Raw genomic sequence first — 18,099 nt, 5'->3', positions numbered from 1 at the left:
TAGTTATAGAATTAAATTCTAATATACTTGCAGAATGACCACTTACGCTGCACAGACATGTAGATGTATTATCGGGATGCATTGTGAAAAAATAATGAAACTATTATCTCCAGGTTCAGGCAATCTTAGCATACATTTCTATTTCCTGTTCTTATATTTTGAGGAGCAGGTCAAAAAAGAAATGCGGCTTAGTAATAACTTGACTTCTTTGAGACCCACTGTACAGACTAACCCTGGACAACAGTGACAGCAGAACAGGGAAATGCACCTGCATACAACAAATCCTAAATCACATTTCTTGTTACAAACATTTCAATTGAAAAAGATTAGTTTTTCATTACGGAAATTAAGTTAGTTTTTTAAACATACAAGTTTAGATTCACAGAAACCTATGCTTCATTTAGTACCTTTGTAAGTACTGAAATACTAATATACTAAAATACTAAGTTACAAATACTAAACACATAGTATTTGTGACTTTATATTTCATGTCTTAAACTTAATTACTATGGCAGCAGTGATTACCTAGTGTCCCTATGAAGAGTTGCATATTTATATACATCAAACCTTATTTTAAGGGGAAGCAGGGAAGAGGTATCAGAACATCCATGTCATCCCCAGAAATATTCTTTATTTGTATACAATCCAATCTATTACATGTTCAAAATTAATCTTGTTACCCAATGCAACTGGAATCCCAAGCTGCCACAACCCTACAAAAATGTAAACAGAAGTAAATCTATACATTTTTTAGATGTATCTCCTGCCCAAATACTAGATTGGAAGCTAGAAAGACTGCTTTTCTCCAAACACATCACTAACTTGCTGTATCACACTGAACAAGCCACAGGACCTCATTCCTCAACACACCACCTGTAAATTGGAAACAAGTTCTCCCTCAGGAGAGTTTAAGAATGTATTATGAACCACTTGGGTTGAAATAAGCCTTTGGCATACAAAAGAGCTAAACACTTTAAAAAAACACAGCACCACATTAGCTGTGAAAATCACTTTTTTTTAATAGAACAATAGCTTCTGAAAGAGTGCCTATAAAACTCCAATTAAAATTTGATACTAAAATTCTAAAATCAGATGCAAACTTTATAGGAGGAAGCATGCTCCAGGTAGCAATCTTTCACACAAACAGATTAGAGCTAAAGCAGTAGTGACAGGCTAGACCAGTACATTACTGAACAGTATAGACCAAATCAATAACATCCAAAAATTTTTAAATCACAGTGCTTTCCAACTCACCTGTTAGAACTCCACTCATTATTCCTGGAATTCCTTGAATTTCTGTCACATTATTGAGACTAAAGTAGTCGTCACATGTAGCATTAAGAAAAGGACTATCACAAAATAGGCGCCACAAAGTTGTAGTCTTTGTTTCATTATTGCTTTCAGTAAATTTGGCACAGACATCAAAGCTGCGTTTTGACAATGTACGGTTTCCAAGGAGACAGATACTATAAACAGGAAAATAAAAACAGCAGTCCTTCAATACAGTGCTGTGCATTAAACTATTTTTTGTCTATTCAGCTTCTTTAGAAACCTGTTATAGTACTTATCTTACTCCCTGCACTGCATTTACTAAAACACTATATAGTTTCTGCATATAAAATAATAAATAATCTTTGAAACACCAATCAAGCATTTCTACTTTAAGGTATTACTATCTATTTTGCCTTCTGATTAAATCTTTGGAAAACACAATCAACTCAAGCAGCTTGGCCACTAAATAACAGAGATCATGATCCATTCAGTCCTACAAGAAAGTAGTAAAATTAAGTAATATTTAATATAATGAGGAACCTGACCAAGAAAATACAAAAGTAAGATTAAGCAAGTATGTCATGCCTTTTTCTAGCATAAATATTTCAGATGGTCCTCAAAAATACTAAAATCCAAAAGGTAGGAAATAAGCCAAGATTTAAAACCAGGGAAATTTAAAACCACTGATTGGAGTACAAATTCAAGAATCATGAAGCTGGAAGCAATTAGAACACTCAGAAATAAAAGATCTAAAACTCAGAAGTTTCCAGAAAGCAAATTCCTAACAGCAAAGAATATTAAGGATCTAGGAACATACTTTTACTAAGCTACATCAAAAAAAAAAAAGTTCAGGAGATATTCATTCCAGGCTTCCTTAATAATGAAATGATACAGAATAGCTATGAAGACAAAAGACTGAACAGCAAATACAACATTTGTGTCAGGTAAGTCAAAGAACGCATAGCACATATCCGACATTCTGAAGGAGCTCAGTTAAGAAGCTGATAACAACAGTAAACATACCACCTGGCATTAGAAGTATACCAAGCCAAGCAAAGTACAGACCTAGTACAATGTCCTGTTTGTGACAGCAGTTAGGAGTAGATGCCAGGACACCAGTACAGCTTCAGGGTACAGCATCACAGGGAAGCTGAGCAGATTTAACACAAAGCTGCTGCTAAAAAGATCATCTTGCTACTTGCCTTGTTCATTTTCTTTTGTAATTGCTATTGATTTGGTGACCCTATAGCAGCAGGGTGAATTGATTGAATGCATAGAAACTTCGTCCAGTTTGATTCAACTGGGAGATCATGAGGTAAACTTATTTTATCACTTGCACAATGGTCAAAGCTAATGGAGGTTTAGTGATGCCAATCTAACTAACCACTTAAGTGGAAGCTGGTCTTTTTGGTGACCAGCTCACCACCAGATCAGCTTTACCATAATATAAAACCACAACTGAGTTTCTCATGTTGAGGCAGACTGGTCAACATGTGAACTTTTATTGGAAAATAACCTTCTGTTTAGCTCAAACAATAATACAGCACAGTAGCTGCTATAAATAAGGTTGCCAGGAACTCGGTAGTCTTACCCATGCTACATATCCAGAGAAGCCCTCTTTTACCTATACAGGTGACTAAAGCAAGTATTTTCCTACTAGAAGTTAGTTTCTTAGAAATTCAAGTTTTCTTTAGAAAAAATGACAGTTTTGAATATAGTTTTATTTTTTCCAATGGAAGACCTGTTATCATTTTACAGTATAGTCATCAAATACTGCTTTAATGCTCAATTCATAATGTCATCAGCAACACTTCAAACATGGAATCTGTAACAATCCCACAGCAAGGGATAGCTTTAGTCCTGCATTAACAGATGGCACTTCGTAACAAAAGTTACCAGGCTATTCTGCCAATGTGTTGAGCAGTATCATTTTGTCTTCTCTCCAAACAGAAAATGGTGTACAAAAAACAACCCATATACTGATAACTGGGCAAAAGAAATAATTCTTAGTGGGCTAATAATGAGCTAAAACAAGTACAAGTTAGAAGCAGTGAGAAGCAATATGCCACGTGTGAAATAATTAAATTTGATTTTATTAACAAGAGGGCAGAAAGCCTTCATAAACACAAATGAATTTAACACTGCAATGTCTCCATTTTAAGTAGGGAGAAATGGAAGTTTCAAAGATTTCCTCATGACAAAAAGTTTGAAAGTATATTTCTTTCATAACTATGGTTCATAGCTACAGTTTTCTTGAAGTTTTCACCTTACACATTTTTAGTTTAATTCTTTAGATAAAGCAGACATATTTACTGTCAGCAAAAAATACCTTCCTGTTCTTTAGGTGTGGATGGAATAACAGCCAGTAACTAAGTACCAAAGAAAATTTTCCAGAGTATCATGTCTTATGAACAACACAAGAAAGATTCAGATAGGTATTTCAAAGTAACAAATGAGCACATAATTGCCTAAAACACATAAAACCCACTACTGAAGCCAACGTGCTTGTATGTTGAATTTTAGCTTAAAAGATGAAATTATTACAGTAGCTATTCCCTTCCCCCCGTTTTTTTTTTTTGTTGGGTTTTTTTTTTTTAAATACCCCACTCTACTTAAAGATACTGCACTTACGGAAAGTCAGGTGGGTCAAAAGCAGTCTTAATAACTCCAGCATATATGGCAATGATGGAAAGAATCACACAGGCAAGGAATACCAGTGCAAGTTTGTTGACATACTTTACTCCCACAAAAACTACTATGGCCATCAAAGTGATAATACACGTTCCATAAACTCTCATGTTGTTCAGCATAGCCTCTGTTTCGTCACCAACCTCTTCTGCTTTGAATATTGCAGCGCTTGGAGAAATGTAGGTCTGCAAGAGATATGGCACACTATCACACATATAATAGCAAAAACTTTTTAAGGAACAATTTACTTGAACTTCAAAATCTAAACTTCTGTTACAATATCAGTTTTATTCTCTCACAAACCAGTTCAACCAGATGCCATGGGCATTTAGAAAACATAGAAGTAAAAGGAAGGGGGAGACAGAGATGAAGAAAAATGTATTTTGAGAATGAGGTATGCTTTTGATCCAGCTTCTTCTCTCCTCTTTATAAGTTCCCACTCCTTAAATCCATGTCTCTGCTAAGCAGGAAAAACCACTAAGGACAGGGGGATGGGTTGGGGTGGCTAGGGAACTAGCAACAAAATTGGGATGAAAAAGCCAAAACTATAAACCATATACACTATCTCAAACCAGATATATCCTCAGATTCATCTGAAGAATTTGCCAATTAATAATTCCATTGATGGAGACCAAATATGAAGTCAATCAAAACCATAAAAACACCTGAAAACATTTCCAGTACTATCACCCCTGCACTACATTTCATAAAATTCAAAGAAAGATATCTTAAGCATCGTACCTTGATAAGTGTTTTTAACTTTTAATCTGAAGTTGCAACAGCACAATTTAAGATCAATGTGACAAAGCTCAGTCCCATGCTAAAACAGACAATTTAAGCAACTGTAATTTCAGATAGGATTCACTTACAGATCTCAATTTCATGTCATTTTTTTCTGGGTTCTACCCAAAAAAGTTGGAAGCACATCTTATAGGACTTATACCGATAAACACAAATGAAAAGACAAATTCTGACCTATAGTTCTGAGATGTTTGTGTACAACACTGCATGATAAAGGTATCTTTATTGCTTCTACCAACACCTTTACATAAAAAAAAATTATTCTGCTCAGCTGTCAGGGGAGTACTGGGGCTTGAGGCAACTCCACTCCTTCAAAACAACTGTTAAATTACCCATTTTAAAACTAACTTCTACAGGCAGGAAGAAACTTTGAGCAGGAAGCTATCCTGATATGTCCAGAACCAAAATACAAAGACAGACTTAGGCAATTCTTTACCAGAATTTTCTTAAAATTTAATTAAATTAATTGTAAATTAAATTTAAATCTAGCAAATTGATACTTACTAGAATGCTAGAAGGAATTAAAATTGTCACGTCACCATGAAATAAAAAAAAAGCAAAATGAAAACCTGATTACAGATAGAGTATTTCCATATTGATAGAAAATTCTACATTGTAATGTTGCAGAACTATCAGGCTCTGTATGGAGGTACTCTAGAAGGTTTTCTCATGTGCTTTGTTGCCCTGCTGTTCACAGCTTTTGCTGAGCAAAGTCACAGGCAGTTGACTGATTTCTGCCCCTCCAAATAACCCGTGTTTCAGTGGAGAAAAAAATCAAAATCAGTACTTGGTGCTTTGTGGCTATGACAGGGGCCTGTTCTGAGGTCTTCTGCCAGCTATGACATCCTAGGAGACTTTTCACTTCAAATTCCATAGCTGAACACCCTACATGTTTATTAGCAATACGTAAAGTCAGCATTTACGTAGAGAGAGCAGCGCACCAAATCCAATTCACCACTTGACACAGTACTAGTGGTGTTAATGCAGCTCGTATCTCAGAAGCTAGTGGTAGCGAGTGTGCAGTATCTCTTTAATTTCAAATCCAGGCTTTTTTGAATTTATGACATGGGTCATAGTAAGTAACAAGAAGGAGGAATCCTGAAGTACCTCCTGTGCATACCCACAGTCTCTGGTATGATGACCACTAGCTGTCTGGCTGCTCCTGGATGAAGCAAAGCCACAGCAGCTGGGCCACTGCCGTACAGGCAGTCTTCCACAAGCACCTTTACAGGAATATGGAATTTCACAGCCAGTAGTCTGAAAAGGAGGAATAGATTCTTAATTCCTGCCTCATAAATGTGCCTTTCATGTTCTCAATAACCTTTCACTGGGCAGAAGCTTTCCCCAGTGCACATGGCACTGCCGAGCACTGCAGAAGCTGAAAAGCTCCTGTGAGTTATCCTGGCAATGCCGCTTGATGCCAGGCCCACAGACTTTGATTTGGAAGGAGGAGGGGAGTCCTAGACCTTAAGAAAAAAAGGCTTAAAAAAGGACTTACACTATAATTACCTAGAGTAAACAGCTCTTTTAATAGAAACATAGAGCCAACTAGGTGTGTTGACTGTTTACTGTAAGTAGGTGCCAGATTTAAAGTCTTACAGTCATGATCTGAAAACCAGAATAGTAAAATGTAAAATTAATTCCAGTAGATACAAAATAAGTGGAAGCTCTCCTGAAGAGCTCGTTACAGGATTCAGGGCTCAGAGGTATACAGCCTGGGAAAAGTTAAGTAAGATATATGTTGAGAAGTTACAGCAAGACAAAAAAAAACAAAAAAGAAAAAAAAAGAAAAAAGCTGTTGAAAAGACAAAGGAGGGGTAATACCATGAAATCCACACCTTTGTTAAAATTTGTGAGTCACAAGGAAAGGAACCAAAACCCTCTCGTGTTAGATGAAAGAAGAAAAATGAGTAAGACTTCATTCAGAGTCAAAATAAAGGAAGAGTCCAAAGGAAAAAAGATAAACTGACTCTCAAGACAGAATCTTTAGCTTTTCAATTCCAAGTCTAAGATGACCTAAAGAAAGCGTTATGTGCAACTGTATTTTTGTTTAGAAAGAGAGGAGGACATACAACACAAAAGCAGCATAACACATGGATCAAACCTTTTGTAAGTTTGCTGTGGTGCACCGTGAACACATGCAAGTAAATGTTTAAAGAAGAAATTAATTCCTTCACACTTATAAACACACTATTTTTTTAAAAAAAAACAAACCTAAAATAACTTGGCATTACTAAACTCAAATGACATTTCAGAGGCCCTGAAAACAAGCACTGTCAACTATAATTTCACATGCAACCTACTGTGGGACTGCATTAATTCTTGTGGCACTGTCATTTTTGATACCAAAGTCGTAGTTTTAAGTTAGTATCAAAATCACCAAATTGTCTCAACACGTTTCCAAATTTTACCTGTTGATCTGATGTCGTTTTCCACAAAACCTTCTGAAATATTTTTCATCTCCAGTTTTTTAGGTCTAGTTTAGTTCTATACCTTTAGTTTTGGAATTTTAGGCATGCCTTACTAAAATTAATAGTTTTCCTTGCAATTCTGTAGGCATACAGTAGCACAGGCATTATTTACGGGACATTTGCTATTTGAACATGTTATGAAGAGGAGAAAACATATATATTGCACCTAGCACAAATTAGTAATTATCAGTTACCGAATTCTGTTTGGTTCCTACTTTAAGTAGAACAAACTTACATCAGACAGCCCTTTATCTGTTTTTGTATTGCTGATCAGAATTCGTTGGACTTCTAACAGTCAAAAATAGAGTAAGAATAAATTGACATACTGGAAACAACAGTATCAAAACATTAAAAATCACCAAACTAGGATGCATTTTAGGCCAAATACATTCCTCCACAACCTCCCCAAACAGTTCAAATACATTTAATCTTAAGAGAAACTAGTACTTACCAATAAAATTTCAATGGTACCAAGAATGTACATTGCTCCTGCAAAGGTTGTACCCAAGTAGAAACAAAGTCCCACTGCTCCACCAAATTCTGGCCCTAAAGATCTTGAAATCATGTAGTAAGAGCCTCCAGCTGTGAATTTAACAACAAAAAAAAAAGACTCCAGCCCTTCAGATTAAGGACAGCAGTACACAACAAAAGTTTGAATAATTCAATCAACCTAATCAAGATAACTACTGCATGCATCTCCATTGAAAAGTTCATAGCAAAACTATTCAATCTCTATACCAACTAGGCAGTTAGGGAGATTCACTTTGAAACATACATTTTATGTGCATTTTCTGGGGAAATGAAAGTAAGCACCAAGGGGAAAAAAAAAAAAAAAAGAAGAACAAATCCACAAGTAAAACAATCAAAAAGTAAATTAACAACAGGATATACGGGTATAAATAGATGCCAATCAATCTTTAGTTGTTAACCTCAAGCTGTTCACAAACAAACAATAAACTTCCAGAATAATTTCTTTACAAGATAAGGACAAATCAGAATTTGTCTTATTACCGTACGTTATTTTTCTTTTCTGTATGTGAAACCATTAGCACATTTAATACAGGCATTAATTTCACTACCATTTCAAAGTGCTAGGTAGGGATTACTTTTTCTTGTCTACTCATATACTATTCATTTTGTCCCTGATTTTTTCAATTATTCTCACTCATATTTCCCATATACGTGCATCATCTTTCTTTTAAGTCACAAACTACAAGTCTTATTTCCATTGTACCATTGCACTTTCAATAAGGCTCTAGGTTTCAAGCTCTTTATCTTGACTTCCCTCCAACCCCCTCAAGGCACGCTCTCCTCTATCTCCTCTTGAATTCATGATGTTTGTACAACTCGGGACAATTGAGGATGAAAGAGGAGACAAAAGAAGTGATGGACCTTGACAGGCTTGAAGCAGGCCTGTGGCGAGCCTCACTTAGCTCAACAAGGCCCAGTGCAAGGTCCTGCACATGGCTCAGGGCAACCCCCAGCATCAACACAAGCTGGGCAAAGAATGGACTGAGAGCAGTCCCGAGGAGCAGGACTTGGGGGTGCTGGTGGACAGAAAGCTCAACATGGCCCAGCAACATATGCTTGCAGCCCAGAAAGCCAACCAAATCCTGAGCTGCATCAAGAGAAGCATGGCCAGCAGGTCAAGGGAGGCAATTCTCCCCCCACTATTCTGCTCTTGTGAGACCCCAGTCGGAGTGCTGTTTTGAGCTCTGGAGTCCCCAACACGAGAAGGATGTGGACCTGTTGGAATGAGTCCAGAGAAGGCTACAAGGATGCTCAGAGGGCTGTAGCACCTCTCCTATGGAGACAGGCTGAGAGAGCTGGGGTTGTTCAGCCTGGAGAAGAAAAGGCTCCAGGAAGACATCAGAGCACCTTCCAGTACCTAAAGGGGCCAACGAGAAAGCTGGAGAGGGACTTTTTAGTAGGTCCTGTAGCAACAGGACAAGGGGGAATGGTTTTAAACTGAAAGAGGGCAGATTTAAATTAAATATTGAGAAGAAATTCTTCACTCTGAGGGCAGCGAGGCGCTGGCACAGGCTGCCCAGAGCAGCTGTGGATGCCCCATCCCTGGCAGTGCCCAAGGCCAGGCTGGACGGGGCTGGGAGCAGCCTGGGCTGGTGGGAGGTGTCCCTGCCCGGGGGCAGGAACTAGGCTATCTTTAAGGACCCTTCCACACAAACTATTCTATGATTTTAAACAAATATACACCAGCCTTGTATAAAATTAGTCCGCAAATAAGATATACACTTCTAATCAAAGGGCAGAGTCTGAAACTGCTTTTCAAGATGGCTGGACAGCTGAGCCTAAAGAGTGCTGGTGAACAGAGTTACATCAGTTGGCAGCCAGTCACAAGCAGTGTCCCCAGGGCTCCATGCTGGGCCCCGTCCTGGTTAGTATCTTTACTGACAATCTGGACAAGGGGATTGAACGACGACAGCGAGCTGGGGGGGAGTGTGGATGTGCTGGGGGGCAGAGGGCCCTGCAGGGGCGTCTGGGCACGCCGGGCCCATGGGCCAAGGCCAAGTGATGGAGGTGCAACACGGCTCTGTGCCAGGCCCTGTCTGGGGGGCACCGCAGCCCCCGGCAGCTGTGGGCTGGGGCAGGGGGCTGGGGAGCTGCCCAGCAGGGAAGGCCTGGGGTGGGGGTGGCTGACAGGTGGATGGGCATGGGCCAGCCGTGTGCCCGGGTGACCAACAGCATCACAGCTCGTATCAGAAACCGTGTGGCCAGCAGGGCCATGGCAGTGATTGGCCCCCTGCACTGGGCGCTGGTGAGGCTGCACCTCAAATACTGCGTGCAGCTTTGTGACACTCACTTCAACAGTGACACAGAGATGCTGGCACCTGTCCAGAGACTGGGGCACCAGTCTGATGGGGCATGGCTGAGGGAACTGGGGCTGTTTAGCCTCGAGAGGAGGACACTTAGGGGGAGCCTTAGTGCTCCCTACAGCTGCCTGACAGGAGGCTGTAGACAGGGGGAGTCAGTCTATTCTCTCAGGTAACAAGCGACAGCACAAGAGGGAACGGCCTCAACCTGTACCAGAGATTGGATACGAGGAAAAAAAAAAAATCTTCACTGACAGGGTGGTCAGGCATTGGGACAGGTTGCCCAGGGAAGCAGCAGAGTCACCATCCCTAGGGGTGTTTAAAAAAACCCGCATAGACTTGGCACTTAGGGCCGTGGTTTAGTTGTGGATTTAGTAGTGTTAGGTTAATGGTTGGACTCTGATCTTAAGAATCTTTTCCAAACTAAATGATTCCATGCTTCAATATGAACAAAAGAGACAAAAAAAAGTTTATGATCCATCACCAATCCTTTTGCTAAATATAATGCTGTCATATGAACAGTAAGAGACAAGATCCTGCTGCTCAGAAGGTCTCTTTCAATCCTAGGTTCCTGTCTGTGCTCTCTGCCTCCTCTATATATTCCAGCAGAAGCAGCATTTCTCTGAAACTGGCACCAACAACAAAAAAAAAAAAAGTGAAAATTAAGACCCGTCTAGTTTAAGACCTGCAAACTTCAAAGAGTCCTGTGACACTCAGATATTAAGCAAAGCTTTTACTATGAACTTTAAAAATATGAGAGGGGGAGAAAAGAGCAGTACATTTTCATTATCTGGATACTGATTAGAATAACTACACTTCATTATTAGTTTTAAGTATTTGAAACATTTTTATTGTATTTATATTTCCTATATGACATTGTATCCATGAAATACACTTATTCTACACCCTGCACAAGTTATAGCATTTGCTTTTGCTCAACAACTTACAAATCTGTTCTGGAACCCCTTACTGAGCTGTACAGAGTTCATAACAATGCCAGAACACCAGTATTATCAATAAACATATTGAGAAACTGAAAAGGGCAAGAGTTTCAAAGGCTAACTGATTTTACATCTAAAAAAACTTATCAGCTTCATAACTGAAGAGAAACACGTTTATGTATTTATCCTGAAAATTTAAGGAGATAAGCGTAACCTAGAGTGCTTATATAGACAAAGATTTCTGCTGTTAAGACTGGCTGCTATTCTTGCAGGAAACAACATAAGTAGCTCCAGTGTTTAGAAATGGAGTCCAGGCAAATTTGGGGGCAGGGGAAGAAACAACAGCAGCCTTACTTGTAAGTGTGAAGAAATCTGCTTTGCATGAAGACAAGTCTCCGTGAGTTCAAGTTATAACATCTTATCTTTCATTCAAACAGAATTAAGTGATTGATGACAAATGTGTGCTACAGCTCATAATTCCCAGAAAGTCCAGTTAAAAGATTGCATCTCACCTTAAAAAGTAATTTCTAAATCAGTTAAAAGAAAATATGCACTTGACACAAAGGTATTACTCTTGATATCTCAGACTACAGTAATTTCTTATCCCAGCTTTAAACTTCCATCATTTGATCATTCACTATTTCAGATAAAATTCTTCATTACCTGGAACTACACCATTTGTTGCTATTGCGCTCATTGAAATTGCAGTTAGCATAGTCTGTGGAAAGATGAAATAGAGGAAATTTAAAATACTGGAAGTTTTTTGAAAGATGGGGCAAGAGAAAGTGATCAAATGAAAAAAAGGTGGGTTTGTTTTTTTTTTTTTTTTTACATAAGATGTCACAGCAACTAAAAATAATCATAACTTTGGTTAGGGATATCCAGGTAAATTAAATACTAAATTTTTCAGTAGAAGATTCAGTTAGTTTAGATGTTTGAGACAGTCTTTTGCAAGAACTTGAAGAATACAGGTCACAGAATGTACTTAAAATAAGATGTTCATTATTCCGATTAAATAGTAGTGAAAACCTGACCAAGCGTCACTGTTATGACAATATCATCTACTAGGTCTCACATTTCAAAATATTAATTTATAGATGTAAAGCTGTGGATTGATTTCTAGTTTATATTCCAGTTTGTTCTGTGAAAAGCAGAACAGTTCAAATCTCAATATAAATCATGAAATACTTGCTAAAATCAAGTTTAATAAAATCCATATAATACTTCAGGAAAAAGCTTACTCCAACTCAGAAGATGTAGGCTTCACACAGGCTAGAATGACATGACACTCAGTGCAGATACAGATAGATACACACTCACCAACACCCCCCCCATGTGACTCAACTGCATGATATTTAACAGATATGGAGAAACCTTTCTCTGCTGTTCATACATTAGAGGACAACAGTACTCTTGTTAACAGAGAATTTGGCCCATATTTTTTAAAAAAAGTTAACTTACACAAGCACAACACATGAACACGATGATGAAAGACTCTAGAACTCCAGCTGTTCCCACAATCCATGTTAAACGTAAGAAAAGGATGACTCCCAAGATGTTTTGCAAGCAGGGCAGGTACACACCAATAAAAGTGCCCATACGTGGAACCTGGAAATGAAATCAGAACATTTAATTCCTTTGCACTGAACACTTTAAACCCATAAGTACTTTATTCCACAAGCACTTATCACAAATGCTCCATGAACAAATGCCAAGTGAAATTGGTAGCTTCAGAGCGTCCAGCTTTGCAAGTATTCTAAGGCTACTTATGCAGAAAGATCCCTGAAAAAACAGAAGACTACTTGTGATAGCAAACTCTCTTGTTCCACAGGAATTAGGATGAAACCCTGATAAGGATAGGATGCCCCTTTATCTGTTGATTACAAAGCTTTACAAACCGTTTTCTAAAATACCAGTTACCGACTACCACTGAAGAGAAGTTACTGCCACAATCAAAGTATCAAGTATGTTCTGCAAAAACGTGACCATCCATTGCCCTGTAGCTGGCCCACAAAATGATAATTCCAAGATACATGTTCTCGATTTTAAAAAAAATTACAAACAAAGTATTATGACAAGGCCAGGAGAAATGCAGAGCTGACTACAATTTGTTTCCTCAAAAGCTGTAAAACCTGCCAGAACATAGTATATTTGTTTGCAGTTTTTATCTGCTGGTGATTATCATGGGTCAAGACACACACAAAAATATTCATGCCTCATTAAAATTCCAGTCTTCTACACTTAAGAAGAAAATCAGGCCCGAAATATTCAGCTTAAAAACAACAGTTATACACAGTAGGTTTCCAGATAAAGAAGTTCTTCTTAGACCACAACTCAGGCTGTGAAAAAAGGCGTTCAATTTAAATAAATAAGTATTGGTGCTCTGTAAGTGTCCTGGTTTAACACCAGCCAGCAACTAAGTATCACACAGCCGCTCGCTCCCTCCCTCCCCCTGCCCACGGCAGTGGGATGGGGGGGGAGAATCAGAGATAGGTAAAACTTGTGGGTTGAGATAAGAACAACTCAATAATTGAAATAAAGTAACATATGCTTAAAATAAGAACAACAACTGTAATGAAAAGGAGCGAGAAAGGGACAAAAGAATTAAAACTCATGGCAGGGGGGGAACAGACCACAAAAAACCCCCACCAAAACCACCCACAAGTGATGCACAATACAATTGCCCACCACCTGCTGACTGATGCTCAGCCAGTCCCCTAGCAGTGATAGGCCCCTCCTGGCCAGCTCACCCCAGTTTATATACTCAGCATCACATTCTATGGTATGGAGTATCCCTTTGGCTTCTTTTCCCATGCTCTGCAACTGAGCAGGTGCACACATTAGAAGTCCTTGATTTAGAGTAAGCACTACTTGGCAACAACTGAAACATCAGCGTGTTATCAACATTATTCTCATGCTAAATCCAAAACACAGCACTACACCAGTTACTAGGAAGAAAATTAACTCTATCCCAGCCAAAACCAGGACAGTAGCTTTCCCTTACTTCATACTATTTATGTATGTCATGCCACACTTTCCTGTCTTTTGATATAAACCCAGAGATATCGGTCCCTTAGTCTGTGGACCACCCCTCTATAAATTCATTAAATTCATTTGTCCACAAGGTGAGCTCCATCTGTTGTAACAGTCTTTCAAGGCAAGAAAGATGGTATGAGGTGTTGGATTGCTGCATGTTGAAGCCAGTTCCGATTCCAACGCCACTGCGCTGGTCCTGTCTCATCAAGGTTCATTCTTCATTAATGCGGCAACTGGGAGGGAGTCAGGTTCAGCTCTCCAAACCCAGAGCAGCAGAGATGGCCACCATGACATACCCTGCACACCGATGGGCATATAGAAATGATAACATATATATACAGCAACATATAGCAATTAACATCACACGACTTACTTTATTGGGTATTTCCACCCAAAATCAAGTCCTCAAGTATCTGAATTCCCTGTCCTCCCACATTATCCACCAAGTGCACCTAGGTCCTCAAGTAAAAGTAACCTCACAAATGGGTTTGCCTTTGGCCGAGGCAGGGATGACCCAGTGTATTTTTAAAGGTGCACTACAGGGATTTTAGCTCCTCCTACAGTACGTAAAAGCTTTGATTGGGCAGGGTAGCTCAATTAGCAGATCCCCTAATGTTGACTAACCAGGTGGCTTTTGCTAAATGCGTACCCTAATGTTTGAAGGTCCCATCACCCACTGCTCTCAGCATAGTCTTTAACAGACCATTGTATCATTCCATTTTTTCAGAGACTGGTGCGTGATAAGGGATGTGATATACCCATTCAATGCCATGCCAGTGTCTATGACATTGTTTTGGAAATGAGTCCCATTGTCCGACTCTATTCTTTTTGGGATGCCATGTCACCACAAGACCAGTCTTTCAAGGACCAGGACAGTGCTGCAGGTGGTGGCATGGGACACCAGATATGCTTCCAACCATCCAGTGGTCGCTTCCACCACTGTAAGCACATTGGTGCTTGCCTTGGTAGTCTGTGGGAGTGTGATACAGTCAGTCTGCCAAGACTCCCCATATTTATATTTCATCCATTGTCCTCCAACCCAAAGAGGCTTTAATTGCTTGGCTTGCTTAATTGCACCACATTTCACATTCATGGATCACCTCTGCAATAGCATCCATGGTTAAGTCCACCCCTCGGTCTCAGGCCATGTGTTGCATCTCTTCCTTGATGGCATGAAGTGTCATGAGCCCACCGAGCTATAAATAATCTAACTTCATGTTGCCAATCCAAATCTACCTGAGCCACTTCAATCTTGGCTGACTGATCTACCTGCTGGTTGTTTGGATGATCCTCAGTGGCCCGACATCTACATGACATGCTTTTACAGCCAGGTTCTCCACCCAGGCAGCAGTATCTTGCCGCAACGTGGCAGCCCACATGGAAACTGTTTGCCAGTTGCTCTGTTTCCATTGCTGCAGCCACCCCCACAAAGCATTTGCTACCACCCATGAGTCAGTATAGAGGTAAAGTATTGGCCATTTTCCTCAATCAGCAGCATCTAAGGCCAGCTGGATAGCTTTCACCTCTGCAAACCAACTGGACTCACCTTCTCTTTCAGCAGTTGCTGCTACTTGTTGGAAAGTGACTGTATGGAGTCCCCTACATCTCCTATGCTTTTCTACAATATGGCAGGACCCATCAGTAAGCATGGCATATTGCTTGTCATGTTCCAGCAATTTATTGTACAATGGGGCTTCTTCAGCATGTGACACCTACTCCTCTGGTGATATTCTGTTTACCTTCTGGCCAGTCCATAATAATTTCCAAGATTCCTGGATGACTGGGATTTCCTATCTGAGCTTGTTGGGTGATCAGCACAACCCACTTACTGCACATAGCATCAGTTGCATGATGTGTAGAAGAAATCCTCCCTTTAAATGCATAGGCCAGCACTGGCAACCAGGGTACCAGGAGGAGCTGGGCTTCCGTGCCAGTCACTTCTAAAGCAGCGCAAGCCCCTTCATAAGCTGCCAACATTTCTTTCATTTGGAGTATAGCGGGCCTCTGGTCCTCTGTATCCCTTACTCCAAAAGCCCAAGGGTCAGCCTTGAGTCTCCCCTGGTGCTTTCTGCCAGAGGCTCCAGGTAGGGCCATTCTCCCCAGCTGTGGTGTAGAGCACATTTTTTACACCTTGCCCTGCGTTCAGCCTGGCCCAAGGGCCACTGCTTGAACTATCTCCTGTTTCATCAAAGGCCTGTCATTGTTCAGGGCCCCATTTGACATAGTTCTTCTTCTGGGTCACTTGAAAAAGAGGGCTTACAATCAGACTGTAGTTTGGAATGTGCATTCACAAAAACCCCAAAATGCCTAAGAAAGCTTCTGTTTCTTTCTTACTAGTTGGTGGAGACATAACAGTTATTTTGTTGATCACATCCACTGGGATCTCACTATGTACATCTTGCCATTTTATTCCCTAAAACTGAATCTGCTGTGCAGGTTCCTTGATCTTACTTTGCTTTATGGCAAAACCTGCTTTCAGGAGGATTTGTACTATTTTCTTCCCTTTCTCAAAAACCTCCTTCTGCCATATTGCCCCATATGATGGTTTAATCAATGTATTGCAGGTGTTCTGGACCTTCACTTTGTTCCAGCGCAGTCTGGATCAGTTCACAGCAGATGGCAGAGCTGTGTTTCCATCCCTGAGGCAGTTGATTCCAGGTGTGTTGGACACCCCTCCAACTCAAAGCAAATTGTGCCTGCACCCTGCTGCCAAAGGGATTAAGAAAAATGCATTTGTGAAATCAACAGTGGCATTCATTTGGCTGCCTTTGACTCCAGTTCACGCTGAAGTTCTAGCATGTTTGGTACAGCAGCATAACTTCATTCAGGCCAAGACAATCTATTGCTAGTCTCTATTCTCCATTAGACTTCTGCACTGGCCATATGAGGCTAGTAAAGGGGGAGAAAGTCCTGCTGATCACTGCTTAGCTCTCCAGTCAACAACTCAGCTTACGGATGGGAATCAGGGAGTCTCAGCTAGTGTGATATTGCCATCAGTACACCACTGGTGTAGCGATCAGCACCTGTTGTTCTCTGACCTTCAGCAACCCCCACAACACAAGGATTCTCCAAGAGATCAGGCAAGGTAGACAGCTGCCTAATTTTGTCCATTTCCAAGACAGCTGCTATACAGAAAGCCAAATGGTACCTTTTTGGGTCCTTAAAACACCCTCTCCTAAGATAGTCTATGCCAAGGATACATGGAGCCTCTGGGCCAGTCACAATGGGGCCTTTTTGCCATTCGTTCCCAGTCAGGCTCACTTCAGCCTCCAACAGTTAGCTGTTGAACTCCCCTGTCACTCCAGAAATACTAATGTGTTCTGCCCCTTCGTAGCTTGATGGCATTAGGGTATGCGGTGCACCAGTATCTACTAGAACCTTACACTTCTGTCAGTCTGACATACCAGGCCATTGGATCCACACAGTCCAGTAAACCCAGTTGTCCCTGCCCTCTACCCAGCCAGAGGCAGGGCCCCTCTAGTTCTGGTCATAGGATTCTCCATCAGGGCAGCAAGTGGTGCAGAGCAGCTGTAACGTGGAACAGTCTTGCCCACTTAAGTCTTGCAAAAATGGATTAGAATTCCTTTCTACAGGCTCTGGAGTAAGATCAGCCCTTCCACTCTCCCTAGGAAAATGTCCACTAGAGACTGGAGCAGCAACCTTCATGAAAGAACCCCCAGTTGTGACTGTTCTTCCTTGCAATTCATGTACTCATGCCTCCAGGGTCAAGGCAGATTTTCCATCCCACTTCCTCACGTAATCTCTATGGTTCCACAGGTAAAACCCCAGGGTGTCCATCTCCTGTACTCTCCCTCCTGAGCAGAAGGACACTTACTGTTAATAGCCAAAAGACGTGGGTCTGTACAGGTGAGGAGGTAGGAACTATCCTCTTTGAGTTGCTGGACCTCTTTCTCCACAGTCAAGATGAGGGAGGAAGAGATGTTGTCTTCATATTCCCATAGCTGGCGAGCCACTTCATCCACCATTGATGCCACTTTGTCTCTCCAGCTCATTACTGCCAATAAGTTGACATATGATGCTGGTGTGCTCCATACAAAT

General features: G+C 40.5%; 1 protein-coding gene across 8 annotated transcripts in view; it reads right to left on the bottom strand.

The window, feature by feature from the left end:
• LOC119145980 (solute carrier family 12 member 7-like) overlaps positions 1-18,099 on the bottom strand; it is a 77,490-nt gene that overhangs the window by 33,654 nt on the left and 25,737 nt on the right. For 7 of the 8 annotated variants that reach the window (XM_037382887.1, XM_037382880.1, XM_037382881.1 and 4 more), the window contains exons 4-8: positions 12,466-12,612; positions 11,668-11,722; positions 7,684-7,814; positions 3,904-4,145; positions 1,255-1,466 (exon numbers count right to left, since the gene is read on the bottom strand). In XM_037382887.1, coding sequence (XP_037238784.1) covers positions 1,255-1,466; positions 3,904-4,145; positions 7,684-7,814; positions 11,668-11,722; positions 12,466-12,612 — 787 coding nt within the window. Of the gene's footprint in view, positions 1-1,254; positions 1,467-3,903; positions 4,146-7,683; positions 7,815-11,358; positions 11,462-11,667; positions 11,723-12,465; positions 12,613-18,099 lie in introns of those variants that run through there. The other variant, XM_037382888.1, reaches the window with a different exon arrangement.

Source organism: Falco rusticolus, chromosome 4, assembly GCF_015220075.1.
Source record: "Falco rusticolus isolate bFalRus1 chromosome 4, bFalRus1.pri, whole genome shotgun sequence".
Classification (NCBI taxonomy): Eukaryota; Metazoa; Chordata; class Aves; order Falconiformes; family Falconidae; genus Falco; species Falco rusticolus.
Note: the sequence above shows the minus strand (reverse complement) of the source record. Positions and strands in the feature narration are given on the sequence as shown.